This window comes from Thamnophis elegans, chromosome 14 (genome assembly GCF_009769535.1).
Source record: "Thamnophis elegans isolate rThaEle1 chromosome 14, rThaEle1.pri, whole genome shotgun sequence".
NCBI lineage: Eukaryota > Metazoa > Chordata > Lepidosauria > Squamata > Colubridae > Thamnophis > Thamnophis elegans.
The window spans coordinates 48,890,385-48,907,514 of record NC_045554.1 but is presented as its reverse complement, the minus strand read 5'-3'; the positions used below and the strand labels follow the sequence as shown (position 1 = coordinate 48,907,514).

At 53.4% G+C, this 17,130-nt stretch overlaps 2 protein-coding genes across 5 annotated transcripts in view; both read right to left on the bottom strand.

Moving 5' to 3' along the window:
- The window catches only part of LOC116517970 (cadherin-15-like), a 2,538-nt gene extending 1,989 nt beyond the window's left edge, over nt 1-549 (bottom strand). Inside the window, exon 1 of the mRNA XM_032231168.1 lies at nt 545-549. Within this exon, the coding sequence (XP_032087059.1) occupies nt 545-549 (5 nt within the window). The remainder of the gene's footprint in view (nt 1-544) is intronic.
- Nucleotides 550-1,523: 974 nt separating this feature from the next.
- Nucleotides 1,524-16,699, bottom strand: ACSF3 (acyl-CoA synthetase family member 3). 4 transcript variants are annotated; one of them, XM_032230220.1, is made up of 6 exons: nt 16,641-16,699; nt 11,936-12,666; nt 11,422-11,577; nt 6,028-6,182; nt 4,658-4,803; nt 1,524-1,754 (listed from the first exon to the last, which is right to left on the bottom strand). In XM_032230220.1, the coding sequence occupies exons 2-6, from the start codon at nt 12,635-12,637 to the stop codon at nt 1,564-1,566; spliced, it is 1,350 nt and encodes a 449-aa protein (XP_032086111.1). In that variant the 5' UTR covers nt 12,638-12,666; nt 16,641-16,699; the 3' UTR covers nt 1,524-1,563. The 4 variants fall into 4 exon arrangements, with proteins under 4 accessions (XP_032086111.1, XP_032086110.1, XP_032086109.1 ...); XM_032230219.1 differs by lacking the exon at nt 16,641-16,699 and adding an exon at nt 16,429-16,552; XM_032230218.1 differs by having other exon boundaries at nt 1,525-1,754; nt 16,606-16,678.
- Nucleotides 16,700-17,130: the final 431 nt, after the last annotated feature.

Sequence of the window (17,130 nt, the reverse complement as noted above, 5' to 3'; positions counted from 1 at the left end):
AGAAGAAAGAGAAGAAGAAGCAGAAAGAAGAAGAAGAAGAAGAAAGAAGAAGAAAGGAAGAAGAAGAAGAAGAAGAAGAAGAAGAAGAAGAAGAAGAATCTACCAAGATAGAACCTTTGGAATGGAGGAGAAGAGAAGGAGGAGGAGAAGAAGAAGAAGAAGAAGAGGAGGAGGAAGAGGAGGAGAAGAAGAAGAGGAGGAGGAGAAGAAGAAGAAGGAAGAAGGAAGAAGGAAGAAGAAAAAGAAGAGGAGGAGAAGGAGAAGAAGGAGGAGAAGGAGAAGGAGGAGGAGAAGAAGAAGAAGAAGAAGAAGAAGAAGAAGAAGAAGAAGAAGAAGAAGAAGAAGAAGAAGAAGAAGAAGAAGAAGAATCTACCAAGATAGAACCTTTGGAATGGAGGAGAAGAGAAGGAGGAGGAGGAGGAGGAGGAGGAGGAGGAGGGGTGCCTTCCACCGATGCTTCCAAACTGAAGGGGGGGGGGGAACCAAAGAGTTTTCTTTGGTCCCACCAGGGGCAGGGAGGAGGCAGTCAGAAGGAAGCTCCCACCCCATGTGATATATGGGGGGGGGGGATAGACGTCCAGGGGAGGGAGGAGTCCGGGGCCAAAGAGAGGACCTTCTCTGCAGCAGCACCCAAGCTCAGAAGTAGCCAGCGGAGGCATCCTTCCCCACCTTCCCTTCTAGGCAATGCATCAAGACTATTTCATTCCTTCCCCCTGCCGGCTGGCAATAATACCGTAATCTCTATTGCTACTTTAATCTTCTCTTTATTTCCGAAGGCCGGATAATCTTTGATCGTTACCTTTCAGTCAAATGTGGACTTTATTATTATTATTATTATTACTATTATGGATAATTTTATTCCAGGGTGTAAGCTGCCTTGAAGACCTGCAAACTGAAAAACTCCCTTTAAAGCGTTAACGATTTACTACGTGGTAAAGATTAAGAGCATTTTGCCCCCAGCCAGGTCAGTCTGGCAGAGAGCGAGGAAGGAGGAGTAAAGGCTGCCTCCAAGACGGGGGGGGGGGGGGGCAGACCCTTCTTACAACTCAAATGCCCCAGGAAAGCGAGGAGCAGCGTCTCACACGAAAGGGCAGGAACAAAAGTGGATGATCGCCCTGCTCCATAAAAGGATTACCGGCTGCCTGTTCAGACACGCCTCCCTGGGCAGGAAGTGGGGAAGCCCCCTGGAAAAGGGGCATCAGCTGGATAATTGGATCAGCGACTGGCAAGGGCAGCGGGGACATTCATGGGCCAGCCAAGGGTGACCAACGGGCAGCCTTGCCTCTCTGACTGGCGCGACTGGCGGGAAGGAAAAGAACCGAGCGCCAAGATTTACGGAATACCAAGGCAGAAAGCGCATTTGTTAGAAGGCAACTGGGGCTTTTTGGTGGAGGGCAAGACACGGTGAAGGAGAGCAAAGTGGGGCCCACTTGGGGACCTGGAGTGGAAAGGCTCAAAATGGAGCTGGGGTGTGTGTGTGTGCGTGTGTGTGTCTTCGACACACAAAGCGTGTCTGGTTCAGCTCACTTCTTCCCTCTCAGAAGCAAGAGGGGGACAACGTGGCTAACAGCAAGGAAGCCCCAATTGGCCCTCAAGGCATTTCCTTCTCCGCTCTTGGACCCTCCAGGCCCACTGAATTACCGTTGTGCCCATCTCGTCTCCTTCAGCATGGATGCAGAAGGCAGAATCGTCCTTGGTCCAGCTTCCGGTGGCGATGCGCACCTTAACTCCGGGCAACGGAGTCCCAACCGATCCTGGGAAGGAGAAAAGGGAGGGAAAGGGGAAGCTGATGGAAAGAGCCGCGTGGAAGAGACAGGCCCCATGAGGAAGAGCCCAACAGGAAAGGAACCAGCAGGTGGGAGCGGCTGAGTCCCAGGCCGTTCGTGCAAACGCACACCTGAAGGGGAAGGTTCCCTCCTCACCCTCTGGACCGCCCTGCGCCAATCAGCAGCCGAGGAAGGCCCTCCCCAGCCCCCAGCCCCTGATGAGACTGCTGGGCTGGAGCCCCGATTCCTCCAAAGAGGGAAGGAGGAGTGAGGCTCCTTACAGGACACGGATGGGCCGGTTGCAATGGCGGCTTGTGCTCCAATGGCAGCACAGCAACTTCATTATGGCAAAGGGGCGGGGGAGAGAGAGAGCCCTGTCCACCAGGCTGCCAGCCCCACCCCGCCCCACCCCACTCCGGGGGGGGGGGAGAAAAACAGGCAGCTTTTAGTCGTCTCCTTCAGTTCTGGGTTGCCAAAAGAGACACCTACATAAAGGAAGCTGGCTTATTGCTCCCCTCCAGCCCCTTCCCCAAATGACAAGCCTTTGTAAGCGGAGGACTCCGAAAGGCTGGGAAATGCAGACAATGTTAATTATAGTGATACCAGTGCAATTAAAAGCCTTTGTGTGAAGACAATAACTCCTGCTTTTGGGGCCCGAGTGACATTTAAAAATTAAGTCTGCCTGGGTAAGAGGGGGTCCAATCTGGCTCCTGTGTGATGCAAGGGGGGGGAGGGGAGCAGAGAGGACTCAAAAGCACCTCAAGAGTTAAAAAAGAAAGTAAAGCAGCCTTTGTTTCTTCCCCACTTCTGGCATTTAACCACGGAGAAATCGCTGTCCCTGCGAGTGAAGAGCCCTTGGACATTTGTCAAACTGGCTCTCCCCCATCATCCCGAGACAGGCAGCTGTCAGCGCCGGGAGTGACCCTATTAGTCGCCCGGTTCCTCCTCTGTTTAAGTTAGTTGTCAGCCTTTCCCCGATACATTTAATTGGCCCTGGGCTCTGTGTCCTTTGGTGTCGGGGGAACCGGGATGCTGCTATGCATGGCAATGTCCGGGGAGAATTGAACGGGCCCACACTCTTGCTGTCAACAATCCACGGAGCCTCCTCTGTAGGAGCTATTAGCCACCTCTGATCTAAACCTCCAATTAAAGTGGTGATTAGGCCCAGCGAGGCATTCACTGGCCATGAATTATTCATCTCCCTTCACAGTAACAACACCAAAGGGGATTCGAGGGGGAGGGGGAGGAGGGGAGGGCTGCAGGAAACAGAAGCATTTTAAGCAGAGGTTTAACCATCTACCATCAAAACGTTTCTCTCTCAGTCTCTCGTCTCCTTGCCTCTCAAGCAAAAGGCTCCCCTGCACCCCCAGATCTCAGCACTTTGACAGAAGAAGCACCGGGGGTGAAGGGGGGGTGGCTTGCCGAGGACTGGAGATGATCGGGGGCGGGGGGGGGGAAGCAGGGCAAAGGGAGATTCTCCGCAAGGGCAAAATGAGGCATAAGGAAAGACGGTTTTGGAGAGAAAAGGCAGAGCGAGCGATGATTTGGAAGGCTGAGCCACAAGCCCAGCCAAGGGCCACAAGGCTCTCGCTCCAAGGACGGAGGCCGCAGGTCTTGGGGGGGGGTCTCTGCAGAGGATGAGTTGGAAAAAGCCAAGATGGCAGCTGCCATGGCGCGATCAAAGGCTCTGCGCGTGCAGTTAAAAAAAGGGGGACCTTTGACTGCACTCGGATGGCTACCATATTTGCTTTTTTACCTACAGCCTCCTCCACTTGGGCCTCTGTCTGCACCCCCGAAAGAAGCCAAGGAAAGCTGGAGCATTGCCCCTCTGCCACCTTCAATGGGCATGGCAGGGCAGGGCCTCTCTCCTCCGCCTGCTAACCCAACCGCCTGCAGAAGGAGCTGTCCAGTGCTGAAGCTCCTGGCTCTCCCCAAGTTCTTGGTCTCCTCCTCCTCCTCCTCCTCCCAAGAGGCCCCCATTATGTCCTCCTGCCAAATGGAAGGGGTGGGTGGGTGGGTGAGGGAGGGAGGGCCGTTGCTATCTAACCCAAACACCTTGAGAGTGCAAATTGTGTTTGCAGCGGCAATGCACATCTCCGAGATTCAGTTTATCACCAAACTCCATTTGGGGTTTGCCCTTCATCAAAAGTACCTCAAGGCAGAGAAGCAAAGATAATTATCTGCCTCGGGGGATTTTTTTTTTTTTTTTGAAGGGCAAAACACAAGGCGAGTTCGGTGACAAATTGAATGTCGGAGGGGGATTCAGGTAACGCAGCTCAGGCGAGTCAGGCTCACCTGGAAAAGATCCCCTGCCTGAGCCGGTTCGGGAAGCGTCCGCCTTGCATGTAAAATGCCCAGGAGGCTTCAGTCCACCCGACCCTCAAAGTGGCCAAACCAGATTTCATCCAAGTGAAAAGGCTTGTCTGCCCCCCTCTCTCTCCAAACGTCTCTGGGAAACCCACCAGGGGGACGAGAGGCTCATTCCTCTCACGGCTTTTTCTTGTGGCAGAAGATGGGACTCAGGGGCTGCCCAAGAGGTTGGCTTAATGCATATTTTTATGTTCTGAAATGTTGGGGTGGTGACTTTACTCTCTCAGTCTTCCATGTTCCCTGCTTTTCCCTCCAGAGAAACGAGGCAAAGGCCAGGATCTCCAAGAAGAGAGCATTGAGGACACCTGTCTCCACCCACCCCCAATGATCCAAGAAGCCTCCCCTGGGCCTCTGGGGCAGCCCACGGTCTCCTGTGGGGGAAAGAAACCTAGCTTTGCTTCATGGGGCTCCACCCGGGTTGCAGAAGCTTTGCTCTTCTTTTCATGCTCACAACATGCAGGATCAAAGGCGATGCCGGCGGGAGCTTGGAAGCCACTTGCAATCTCTCTCCGGAGCCTCACCTGGAACACGAGGGCCGTGCAGGGGGTTGGAAAGGGCCATCCCAATCTCTGTCATCCCATATCTCTCCAAGAGGACGTGCCCCGTAAGGCTCTTCCACCTTTCTAGGACCGGCACCGGGAGGGCCGAGGACCCCGATACCATCAACCTGAAAGCGGAAGGGCCAGTGGCCGTCAGGCAGGGCAGAAGACCCCTGCAAGGTCTACCCCAAGGCGAGGGGGAGCAATGGGGGAGCGCCTCTTTCCAGCAGGGAGGCCAGCCTCTCGGGAGGGACTCCCGCAATGGGGGCAAAGCAGGAAGCCCCCTTCACATCTGGCTGTAGGAACCGCCTCTGGACAATCCCCCGGGACCACGCGAGACAGCCGCGCGCCACCTCCTCAGGCCAGCCTGCCCTGAAGGCAGATGCCCCGCAGCCACTGCCATGTACCGAGAGGAGGAAACAGGGCAGGCCTTGCTCTTACAAGGTGGGAACATCGGTGCGAGGCCTGGACTCCTGCCAGAAGAGACAACGGGCTGCTCTGCATTCCCATCCTGCAATCCAGAGTGGCAGCCGCAGAGATGCGACAGATGGTGCTGAGCAAGGAAGGAGGCGGTGAGCCTGGGGAAATCTGTGCTCAGAGTCAGCAGGGCAGGCCGGGCAGGCCGAGGACCAGCTCCGTCTTCCAGGAGAAACCCCCTCACTGCCCGGATGGGAAGCTCCTGGGCCTCTAAAGCCTGGGGGAGTCTTGGAAACAAGGCCCCTGCGTGGCAGCTATTGCTTTGCGGGAGGGGGGGTTGCCAAAATCATCTCCCTCCCCAAAGCATCTCGGGAGGAGGTCCCAGCGGCCTTGGAGAGGGGTAAAGCATCACTTCCTGAGCCCCAAGGCTCCCCCCCCCTGCATGGCCCCCTCTAACCCGAGATCTGTTTCCCATTCATTCCCACAACTCCGAAATTGACCATAAAAAGCAACTGCTCTCAGTTGAAAATATCATTGTTAACCGTGTTGAAGAGCCTCGCCCTGGAAGACAGCAGTAATGACACCAGGCAGTGCTTGCCAAGGAAGAGGCCGGAAGGAAAAATCTCCAGGGACGGGCCAATGAGAGGAGGAGGAGGAGGAGGCAGCCCAACCCCACCCGGGTCCTAAGCCCTTTGGGTTGAAAGCCAGAGCTTTTCCTAGACTGCCTTGGATTGAACCCACTTCTCGTGGGGGTGGGAGTGGGGGGGATATCCCAGCCTCCAGCTGGACCAGGATGAGCTAAGCATTCTCTGAAATGCTTAGAGAAGTTCAGGCTGCCCCCAAGGTGGGGAGGGGGCTCCGTGGGTCAAAGAAGGGGGCAGCCGGGGGAAGAGAAGCTCCGCTCCGCCGGAAGGAGACAAAAGGGGCTCACCTACCGGATGTGGTCCTGGCAGATGGCACGGATGAAGTCCTGGACACGTGGCTGAGAGAAGTGCTCCTCGTAGTAAGCGATCAGTTTGCTGTAGATGGTTGGCACTGCCATGAAGACATTGACCCGGGGGGCCTGGAGGCTCAGGAGGGCTTCCCAGACCTGGAAGGGAGAGAGGGGCTTCACCACCTGCTCGGAGGAGATTCCTGCCCATGTGGGAGATCACACAAGGCGCTCTGGGCTCAGGGCTCTGCCCCAGGCAGCACCCAGAGGGGGAAGAGCCAGCAGAGGGAACATCAAGTCATCGGGGAGCCAAACCCCAAGGCGGCACTAAGCCTCAGGTGGAGCCAAGGCTTGTTCCCCATTGCCCTGGGACAGGCAGAGCCGACTCTCCCCATCCAGCCAGATCACTGGGGCCTCCGCAGGCTCTCAGCCCGAGGAGTCAGCCGAGCCTCGTCATGAATATTTCAGCTCGGCTAATTTGCCCCCAACTCTGCCGCTGGCCTCCCTCGGCGAGCGAAGGAAGAAGGGAAAACCTATGAATAAATAAAAGACGGTCTGGGCTCTGTTATGGCAACCTTTTCCGTCCTGTTGCTGACAAATGTATTTCTTAACGACTGGTGACACTTGGGGGCCTCCCAGCCTTCTCTGGCGCTCAGGCGCAAAGAGGCATGCCAGGGGGGAAATGAAGGCCCGAAGGCGGGCATGGCTGCTTCCCCCACTCCCACTGCCAAAGCCCACCACCCTATACTTATTTCTTCTTAAAGGCTGAATGGGAACCCATTTTGACCCAACTCGTGACGGCCTGGCATTGGCCGAAGCACAGGGCGATAGAACAAGGAGAGACAAAGACGCCAGGCCTGGCAGTGAAGAGCTGGGCTGCCTGAGAGAGGAGGAGGAAGGGGGAAACCGAGGGCATCGTCTAATCTCCCGCGGGGGGAAGGCGCTTCAGTCCCCAAATGGATTTTAGTTGAAAGCAAAGGCTCCTCATCGGCTTCTGTGGGAGCCATCCCCAAAGAGGCCCTGGGCAGAGGGTTTCTCCTTCTTCGGCAGAACTCAAGTTGGCAACCAATATTTATGCCCTGGCCAAGCGATGCTAGGAGAGGATCAATATACTACACAGAGGACTCTGCTGGGGGCACCCAGAGGATCTCAGGAAGCCGCCAGGGAAACAGACCGGGCCCTGCTTCAGAGCAGAGCTCACCTTTGTCTGCCCAACAAGAGCCTTTCCTGCAGAAACGCTGGGAGCTGCTGCCAGTGAGGGCTGGCAATGCCGGGCAAGGTGGGTTGATGCTCTGCTCTAGCAAAGCCCTGCTGCCTGGGCAGTCCTGGAAGTGGAAACCCTCGCACCTTAAAAGTTATCAAGTTTGGAAAAGGCTGCCCTGAATGCTTTCCCGTTAATCCGGAGAGCTCAGGATCTCCTCCTTGGCACAAGTAATCCAGCTGAGCAGGGCTGCCCCCAGCACGATCCCCTGCACACTCCCGGCCTCGGAGCCTGGCCTGTGGAGCCCCCTTGATGCTGCCTTCCCTCGGGACGCTGACCGTTGCCTTCCCCTGCATGGGGCACCGTGAGTTGACTTGAGGAGAGCAGCCAAATCAAGTCAAATGCCTAAAGAGCAAACAAAACCATGGAGCCACATCCGGTGGTCAGGCCAGGACAAAAAGCGGGCAGGGACACAAGCCATCGTGACCTGTGGAGGAGGGGGGGGGTTCCAGAGAACCAGGCTTGGCCGCTCTGGAGGCAATAAACAGGCTGCCAGGGTAGGTGGCTGAGTGCTTGGATGCACCTGGAGGGGGTCGCCAGCTGCCAGACCTGGCTCACCTGTACCCCTTCCTGCATGGGGGCTCTCGCTGTTTGCTACACCCTCAAACTGTTTCTGGGCTGGCTTTTAACCACGTCTTCATCTGTCCGCTTCGTTCTGCCTTCCACGTTGAGGGCGACCTCCTCCCCTTCTAAACCCCTGCTCTGCTGACGGCACGTTCAAAGGAGCAAACACTTTCCCTGGCCTCGGGAACCTAACAAAATATGACAGGCTCCAGTTTCCTATTTTTTCCCCCCCTTAATAATCTCTCCCTCCCTTCTTCCTTTCTCCACTCTCGACATCAAAAGGCATTACTCTGCAGCAGAAGCTGAGGACAAATGGCATTTCTGGCAAGAAGGGGAGGAAAACAATAAACTTTTTTTTTTCCAAGTGGGGATTTGAGAAATAGACCCAGAATAATCTTCTGCTGGCGACTGTCCCTCGAATGCCAGCATCCTCCCCGCCCCCCCAGCAGAAAGCACAGGAAGAGAGGAAAGAGAATCAATTGAAGAGGGGGGGGGGAGATGCATAACTTTCTCCAAGAAGAGTCAAATATGGAGGCAGCTGGGAGGAATGTCAAGTTTTTGCTCAACCCACTTTCACAGAAAACAAGATGAATGTTTATTGGAAGGGAAGGAGAGGAGATGGCAGAGGCTGCTTCTCCTTTTTCGGAATCCAATTCCTCTCCCGCCTTCTGGGGGAGGCATCCTCGCTCTCTTTCTCACCGCCTGGCACCAAGCCATGCAGCAGGTCACAGGCTTCAGCCAGGGCAGGATAAATTATCTCCCTGTAAATCATCTGTTTGGATCTCTGAGCCTTCTGACCAGGGGGAGGATGGAAGGCAAGGGAGCTAGAAATCAGCCCCAGAAAGGCATAAGGGCCTCCCTGCCCAGCCCTGCTCTGATCCTGAAGCAAACCTGCGCTGTACAGTTTGCTTTAGTTAAATGTGAAGACAGAAGGACGTGAGCCAGTCAGGAAGTTCTCTGACCAGAAAGGCCCCGTCTCTCTGAGGAATTCCTGAAGGGAGACCCCGGGGCTCTTCTCCTGCTCTCCCCTTAGCTGCTGAAAGCCTCCCCTGAGGCCCGAGCCGAGGTGGCGCAGTGGTTAAATGCAGCACTGCAGGCTACTCCAGCTGACTGCAGTTCTGCAGTTCAGTGGTTCTAATCTCACCGGCTCAAGGTTGACTCAGCCTTCCATCCTTCCGAGGTGGGTAAAATGAGGACCTGGATTGTTGGGGGAAATATGCTGACTCTGTAAACCGCTTAGAGAGGGCTGAAAGCCCTATGAAGCAGTATATAAGTCTAACTGCTATTGCTATTGCTATTGCCCCAGAGAAACTTTGGGTGCCAAGCGAAGGGGAGCCTCCGTGGGGCTGGAGGAGAGGTCTGGCCGCCCCACAAAGGCCTCATTCTGCCCCTGCCCGAGAGCAGACAAGGGGAGCAGGCCCAGGCGGCGTTGCGTTAAACGCTCCGGCTGCTTCTAGCAGATTCCCGGAGAGGTCGCAAGGGGAACAAGGCCGGGATAACCGAAGTCCCCGCTGCCTTTGGCCCTGCACGGGACACCGTAGGCTCCCACCCGCATCTACACCCAGAGGGCCTCGCTGCGAACTAAGTAATCTAATGAAGACTGTAATAATAATAACAAAGTATTTATTGCACGTAATGAAGTGTTAGCGATTGGAAAGTCTGGGTGCGATGCTGCGGTTTCTCCTGAACCCGTGCCAGGATCACTCAAGGCAGATCTGGAGGCAGCAGCCTCTGCTTTAGAAGCTACTCCTGACTTTGCTTTGATTGACGTGTCGGCCATGGAAGCTCCTTTATATCACTCGGCAATTGGCTGCTCTCTGGAGGTGCCGAGAAAGAGAAAGACAAAAGGCTGAAGGGGAACCCAGGGCTCCTTCGGAGAAATCCTCCCATGAAACGCACCGCTTTGCCGAGAGCCAATTTTGGAAGCAAAGGGCGCTTTGTAAATAGGCAGGAATTTAAAGACAGCTTGTGTTAAACACAACCAGAAAGCACAATTTGCCCTCCTGCACTCCCTTTGTCACGTCAATGAAAACACTTTCCTGCTCCCTCGGGAGGCTCTTACACAAATAATGACAGGGGAAAGAGTAAACAAGGGCAGAGCAACACAAAGGCCTCTCTGGACGCCTTCGCGCGGAGGGAAAAGGGCAGGCGGCTGGTCTCACGCTCCTCATTCTCCACACCAAGAAGCTGGTCCAGCAAAGGAGCTTCTGGACAGCTGCCCACACACTTGCCCTCCACTGGCACAGCCCCGGGGGTGGAGATGGGGGGCCTCAGCCGAGCCTGCCTCCCACGACCCATAGACTCCCAGGGCTAGAAGGGACCTTCTAGTCCAACCCCTCCCTAGGCAAGTATGCCACCCCAGGCAGGGGGGGCTCCAATCTTTTCTTGGGAAACCTCCAGCAACAGAGCACCCAGGACTTCAGGAGGCAAGCTCTCCCACTGACTAAATGGCTGCAGCAGCGCCCCCTATGGGAGAAGAAAGGCTGCTTTTGAACCCTTTCGGGTGGTGGCAGCCCTCAGCAGGGAGCCGCGAGTGGAGGAGGCTGGCAGAGGGGCACAAGGAGCCAGAGCAAGGTGGGCCTTTTCCCTTGGCAATACCGTCCCCTTGGCAGGGACCTCTCCTAGGGTGAAACGCCACAGGGGGTGCAAGTTGGTAGCTGTTGTGGGGGCAGCTTCGCATGTTGCATCTTTTATTGCAACGAAGTGGAACGGGAGTGCCAGAGCTAGAGGCTGGAACCCGGGGCTCCTCCTTCAGTGATCCCCCAAGGCTGGAACACGTCCCCCAGCTGAAAGGATCCCCTCTCCTGGGGCCTTCTGCCCAGGGACTCCCCCAGAAGGAACGGTTGCAAACGCTTCCCATTCAAGACAGGCCGGGAGGGCTTTTTCTGGCCAAATGGGCCTTTTCACCAGCACCTCTCCCATAAACAGGAACCGTGGCTGAGAGGAGGGGAGTTCTGGCCAAGCCCTCAACCGCTAGGATTTTCACCTGGCATTTTTCCCTTTGCAGATATGCAACCCCTCCCTTTTTGCCACAGCCTCAAGGTCGAGAGAGGCTTCCAGGCATCAACGTCCCAGTTAAATTCCTGGCTCTCGGCATCCTCCCCGCGAGCAGCTGACAACCACGGAACTGCTGTGTTGCGCCTTTCATCTGCTTTCCTGGGGCTCCCTCTGCGATCAAGTGGATGCATCAAAGCTCCATCCAGTCCCGGAGCCTCGATCTCAGCATCTGGCACAAGGTCTGTGTTGCTGCCGCAGCAGGAGACCCACCAACCCCCAGGAGATGCGGGGGAAGACCGACTAGCAACGACTTCAAAGAACCCCTTGACTGCAAGAGGCAAATCACCCCCTTCTTCCCTGGAAATCTGTTAAGAGCTAAAAACCCACTTAGAGGGTCTCTTGCCATCTCCTATTTAAACACACACACACACACACACCATCAAAGGCAAACAAAGATACAAATCTGTAACCTCGACCGAGTGCTACAGAACCCTCCAATCGGTGAAAAAAGACCAAATTTCCAGTCTTTGCAACTTGGAGAGAAGGAAGCGGCCCCTCCCACTCCAGCCCACTTACCACTTCTGGACTAAACTCGGGCAGCATGACACAGGTCGCCCCTACCCAGAGGGGGCACAACAGTTTGTTGACCACCCCATGGACATGATGCAAGGGCAGAACGTGGAGAATGACATCATCGTTTGTCCAGGCCCATTTCTCAACCAGCCCGGTTATCTGCAAGGAAAAATAAGCAACGTTCAGCATTAGGGGGGGAAGCAGAATTCCACAGACCGCCCCCCGATTGCTTCAAACCGCTTGTTATAAGAGCCGAGGTGGCACAGTGGTTAGAGTGCAGTTCGGCTGTTCAAATCTCACCGGCTCAAGGTTGACTCAGCCTTCCATCCTTCCGAGGTGAAATGAGGACCCGGATTGTTGTTGGGGGCGATATGCTGACTCTGTAAACCGCTTAGAGAGGGCTGAAAGCCCTATGAAGCGGTATATAAGTCTAACTGCTATTGCTATTGCTACATTCTGGATTGTAACTCACGATTCTTACGTGAGCCCCAATGCAGAAGACCAACTATCAACTCACCATGGCATGGACATTCTGGTGAGTGCTTAGGACCCCCTTGGGCCTTCCCGTGGTCCCACTGGTGTAGATGATCATGGCCCCTCTGGTCTCCCATTCGGAAATGGGACAACTGGCATCTCCAGCGGATCCATCCCTTCTCCCTTCCCACTTCCCGGACTGGGGAAGCAAGAGCAGAGGCACCCCCAGTTTCTCAGCAGTGGGGGTCATTTTCTCCTCAAACTCTTCCTCGGCAAGCAGCAGGGCACTCTGGGAGTCCTGGATGAAGTACTCCAGTTCCGACACAGGATGCTTTCTGTACAGAGGCACAGCAATACCTCCACTCATCCAGGTAGCCCACTGGGCCACCACATAGGAAGCATCGTTGGGGCACAAGAAGGAAATCCGTTCGCCCTTCAGGTCGCCGTCTGAGTTTCCAAGGGCCTTGCAGATTTTCTGGGAGAGGCAAAGACTTCGAGTGTACAAATCTTTGTAGGTGTGTTCTCCTCTTTGGTCAATGATGGCCACCTTTTCTCCAAAAGCTGGTGCTCTGGTGAAGACAGGGACAACTTTTCTATAAGTTGCCGATATCCACCTGGCGGGCAGCTCTGTGAGAGCACAGAAATTTGTCCGGAGTCTGAAAGAGTCACGTCCTAGAAGAGGCTGGCCACATGCAAAAACACGCGTCAGGCAACTCCTGTTAAAAAGCAGGCAGGAGCCTAACATTTTCTCTTATTCCTTGGATAAAAGTGGTGCTGAAAAAAAGGAAAGGCAAAAACTAAAATCAACCCAAACACTAGGAAAGAGATACAACGTGTAGGGAATAGAATCTTCTATGACAAATATTGAGGAGATAATGTAAGATTCAGGAAGAATTGTAAAGAAAAAGGGAGCAAATATTAAAAATATTCGTCACAAATTTGCAAACCACAAAGTCACACATTCGACACGACTCCAGCTTAAGCCTACATTAAATGGAGGAAAGAGAATAGGCTTGTTTGCAGGGAGCTGATGAATATATAGCAGTGTTTCTCAACCTTGGCAACTTGAAGATGTCTGGACTTCAACTCCCAGAATTCCCCAGCCAGCGAATGCTGGCTGGGGAATTCTGGGAGTTGAAGTCCAGACATCTTCAAGTTGCCAAGGTTGAGAAACACTGATATATAGTATTATTTACAAATAGCTCAATATTACAATAAAGCTCACATTAAATAAACTTCTGAATGCATTACAGAACAAGGTATATAGTCTTGCTCCAAAAAACATAACCACCCAAACCTTTGTCTTCTAACCAGGATGCATCGATCTTCCCCAGTTTTCAATGCTCACCGTAAGAGGTTGCTTGTACTTAGGAAAAGCTTTTAACCAAATATACCATTAAAAAACACTTCCAAGGACAGCACCTTTCCTTTCTTTCATTTCACACATTTTTCCCTGGAAGCAGAGTTTTTTTTAAAGCCCCTATGCATTGTATATGAGCCTGGCTATGAGCAAAAACGAAAATAATCTTCTCTAAATTTAAGGCCTCCCAAAATAGTATCTGGCTAATGCAGGCAGAGGAGGCAACCACTACAAAAGGTGCTAATTGGGAGTCCGCACAATCACACATTGTCCTGTGAGAGAAGTTGCTGCACTGAAGTGGTATCCTCAAAGGGTCTTCACCATGTCCTCTACTCAAATGTGTGTGTGTGTGTGAAGGTCACAATTTTGGATCACTTGGCATCAATCTGTCACTCTTTCGCGTTTTCCTTTGGTTGACTGCTCCAGAGACCAGCTTCACGGCCTCCTGTGAATCCTGTTGCAGGATTCTAATTCATTGGCAGCTGCTGAGAGGAGGAGATATTTACTCACCATTTCTATAGTTTAACCCAGTGTTTCTCAACCTTGGCAACTTGAAGATGCCCGGACTTCAACTCCCAGAATTCCCCAGCCAGCATTCGCTGGCTGGGGAATTCTGGGAGTTGAAGTCAGGACATCTTCAAGTTGCCAAGGTTGAGAAACACTGGGTTAACCACAGTCTCCCCCATTTATCAACCAACCAAAATGTGCTCCGGAGTTCGACAGCTACACCTGACTAGAAAAGTGCCATTACTTTGGGGCCAAAAAGCTGAATAAACACTAAACACATACAGATGTATTTGGCTATGTATGCTAAGAACGGACCAACAGTGGTCTTCAGACTGAAACCCTGGAGGTTCTTCCAGCCCTAAGATTTGGAGAATGTGCAACTGCCCCCCCCCCCGCCAGGTTGTGGCAGAGTTCATCCCTGACGTCCAAAGGGGGAGGGAAGGCTGGGGGGTGGGGTCGGGGGGAGGGAGGGATGCATATTAGGCTTGACGAGGGGTGTTAAATTTTAATGTAATATGATTGCACATGTATACTGTCTTCTCTTATTTTTTCTTTAAAACTAAGATATGTTAAGTATATTGATAGGGAAGCATAAATACCATCAACATAGAATGGAGTTTGCTCAGAAGCGGAAATGCACCAATGAGAGGAAGAGTGGGAAACAGAGGAGAGAAGAAAGATAGGAAGAGAGGGATAGGAGAGAGGGTAAGGGGGGAAGATGAGGAGGAGAAGGAGGAGTGGAGGAGAAGGAGAAAGGAAGGGGAAGTAGAGTAGAAAATGATGGAGGGAAGAAAGGATGTAGAAGAGTGGGAAGCAGAGGAGAGAAGAAAGATGGGGAGAGAGGGATAGGAGAGAGGGCAAGGGGGGAAGATGAGGATAAGGAGGAGTGGAATGAAGAGAGAGGAGAAGGAGAAAGGAAGGGGAAGTAGAGTAGAAAATGATGGAGGGAAGAAAGGATGTAGAAGAGTGGGAAGCAGAGGAGAGAAGAAAGATGGGGAGAGAGGGATAGGAGAGAGGGCAAGGGGGGAAGATGAGGATAAGGAGGAGTGGAATGAAGAGAGAGGAGAAGGAGAAAGGAAGGGGAAGTAGAGTAGAAAATGATGGAGGGAAGACAGGATGTAGAAGAGTGGGAAGCAGAGGAGAGAAGAAAGATGGGGAGAGAGGGATAGGAGAGAGGGCAAGGGGGGAAGATGAGGATAAGGAGGAGTGGAATGAAGAGAGAGGAGAAGGAGAAAGGAAGGGGAAGTAGAGTAGAAAATGATGGAGGGAAGACAGGATGTAGAAGAGTGGGAAGCAGAGGAGAGAAGAAAGATGGGGAGAGAGGGATAGGAGAGAGGGCAAGGGGGGAAGATGAGGATAAGGAGGAGTGGAATGAAGAGAGAGGAGAAGGAGAAAGGAAGGGGAAGTAGAGTAGAAAATGATGGAGGGAAGAAAGGATGTAGAAGAGTGGGAAGCAGAGGAGAGAAGAAAGATGGGGAGAGAGGGATAGGAGAGAGGGCAAGGGGGAAGATGAGGATAAGGAGGAGTGGAATGAAGAGAGAGGAGAAGGAGAAAGGAAGGGGAAGTAGAGTAGAAAATGATGGAGGGAAGACAGGATGTAGAAGAGTGGGAAGCAGAGGAGAGAAGAAAGGTAGGAAGAGAGGGATAGGAGAGAGGGTAAGGGGGGAAGATGAGGAGGATAAGGAGGAGGGGAATGAAGAGAGAGGAGAAGGAGAAAGGAAGGGGAAGTAGAGCAGGAAAGGATGATGGAGGGAAGAAAGGAGGTACGAGAGAGGCAGAAGAAAGAGGTGTATGGAGAGCAGAAGAGCTAATATGTTAAGTATATTGATATGGAAGCATAAATACCATCAACACAGAATGGAGTTTGCTCAGAAGCTGAAATACACCAAGTGAATGAGAGGAAGAGTGGGAAGCAGAGGAGAGAAGAAAGGTAGGAAGAGAGGGAGAGGAGAGAGGGTAAGGGGGGAAGATGAGGAGGATAAGGAGGAGGGGAATGAAGAGAGAGGAGAAGGAGAAAGGAAGGGGAAGTAGAGTAGAAAAGGATGATGGAGGGAAGAAAGGAGGTAGGAGAGAGGTAGAAGAAAGAGGTGTATGGAGAGAAGAGCTAATAATGGGTTTTTATCTTTCTGGGCATTGATGGCAAGAGGAACTGATGTAATTACTACTTAATACAATAGGATATTGGCTATGTAATAGTAGACATGTGATTATATGCTATGAAAATGGAAAATAAAAAAAGTATTTTTCAAGACAAAGGGGGTCTGCTTGCTTTGGGATGCCTGCCTGCAAGGGGCCTGGGAGGAAGACCCCCAAAGTCCCTTCCAGCTCTAATCTGATTGATTGATTGATTGATTGATTGATTGGATGTTTTTTATCGTTGCATTCCTAATTCTCCCACGGCGTTGCCTCAGGTCTTCCAGCCCAGAGACAGGCGCCTCTCCAGCCTCTCCTGAGAAACCTCCAGAGCACCTCAACTTCTGGGGGCTCCACGGAGGGGAAATCCCCCGCTGCCTCCGGAGTCTGCGGTGAAGGTTGAGGAGGAGGAGGAAGTCAGGCATCCCAGAGGAAGCCCACGCGGGGACTCCGCCACAACCTCCCAGGGCGCCATTCGCACCTTCTCCAAGTCCCCGGGAAGGAGAGGGACCCGACCCCCCCCCCCCACTTCTCACCCGCCGCCCCGGATCTGCGCCCAGGAGCAGCCCGGCAGGAGGAGGAGGAGGCGGACCGCGCTCTCTCCCCCATCCACCCACGCGCCGGACTACACGCCCCATCGCCCACTGCCACGGGGGGGGGAGGAAACGGGCCCCTGCCTCCCTCCTCCTCCACCGCCCCCCCCCCCGCCTCACCGCAAGGAAGGTCCGGCGCCGGGCACTTGGCCTACCGGGTCCGTCTGCGAATGGCGTCCCCCCCGGGAACGAGAGCGCGCCACATGGGTTCCGGAGGCGGCGTGAGGTCATCCGCCCCGCCCCCGGGAGTCCTGACGTCAAAAGAACCCTCTGTGACGTCTGCCTCTTGCGTCACCGGTGCCAGGACTAGAAGGCAGGGAAGCAGAGCTGCCCAGGAGCCCTGTAGAGTCTGGCTGGCATCCCCTGACCACAACCCCCCCCCCTCCAAGGACTGCTCTCCCTGGCCTGGGTCTGAAATGTCCTGGCTTGACCGGTGGGTCCACCCGGGCTCATCCCAGCACTGAGGGCACCTTTGATATCGAGATTCCCCAAGTCCCGTTGTTCTACGTTGGAGCTTTTAAATATTACTTATAATATATATATGTATGTATGTATATGTATATGTATATGTATATCTATATCTATATCTATATCTATATCTATATCTATATATCTATATCTATATCTAATCTATATCTATCTATG

Coding starts and splice junctions, on each gene's coding strand:
- ACSF3 (XM_032230220.1), bottom strand. CDS start 12,637: ATGTTAGGCTCCTGCCTGCTTTTTAACAGGAGTTGCCTGACGCGTGTT. Junction 6,183..11,421: donor CCGAGTTTAGTCCAGAAGTG/GTAAGTGGGCTG, acceptor TCTCCCTTCCAG/GTCTGGGAAGCCCTCCTGAG. Junction 1,755..4,657: donor GCACGGCCCTCGTGTTCCAG/GTGAGGCTCCGG, acceptor TCTCCTTCCCAG/GATCGGTTGGGACTCCGTTG.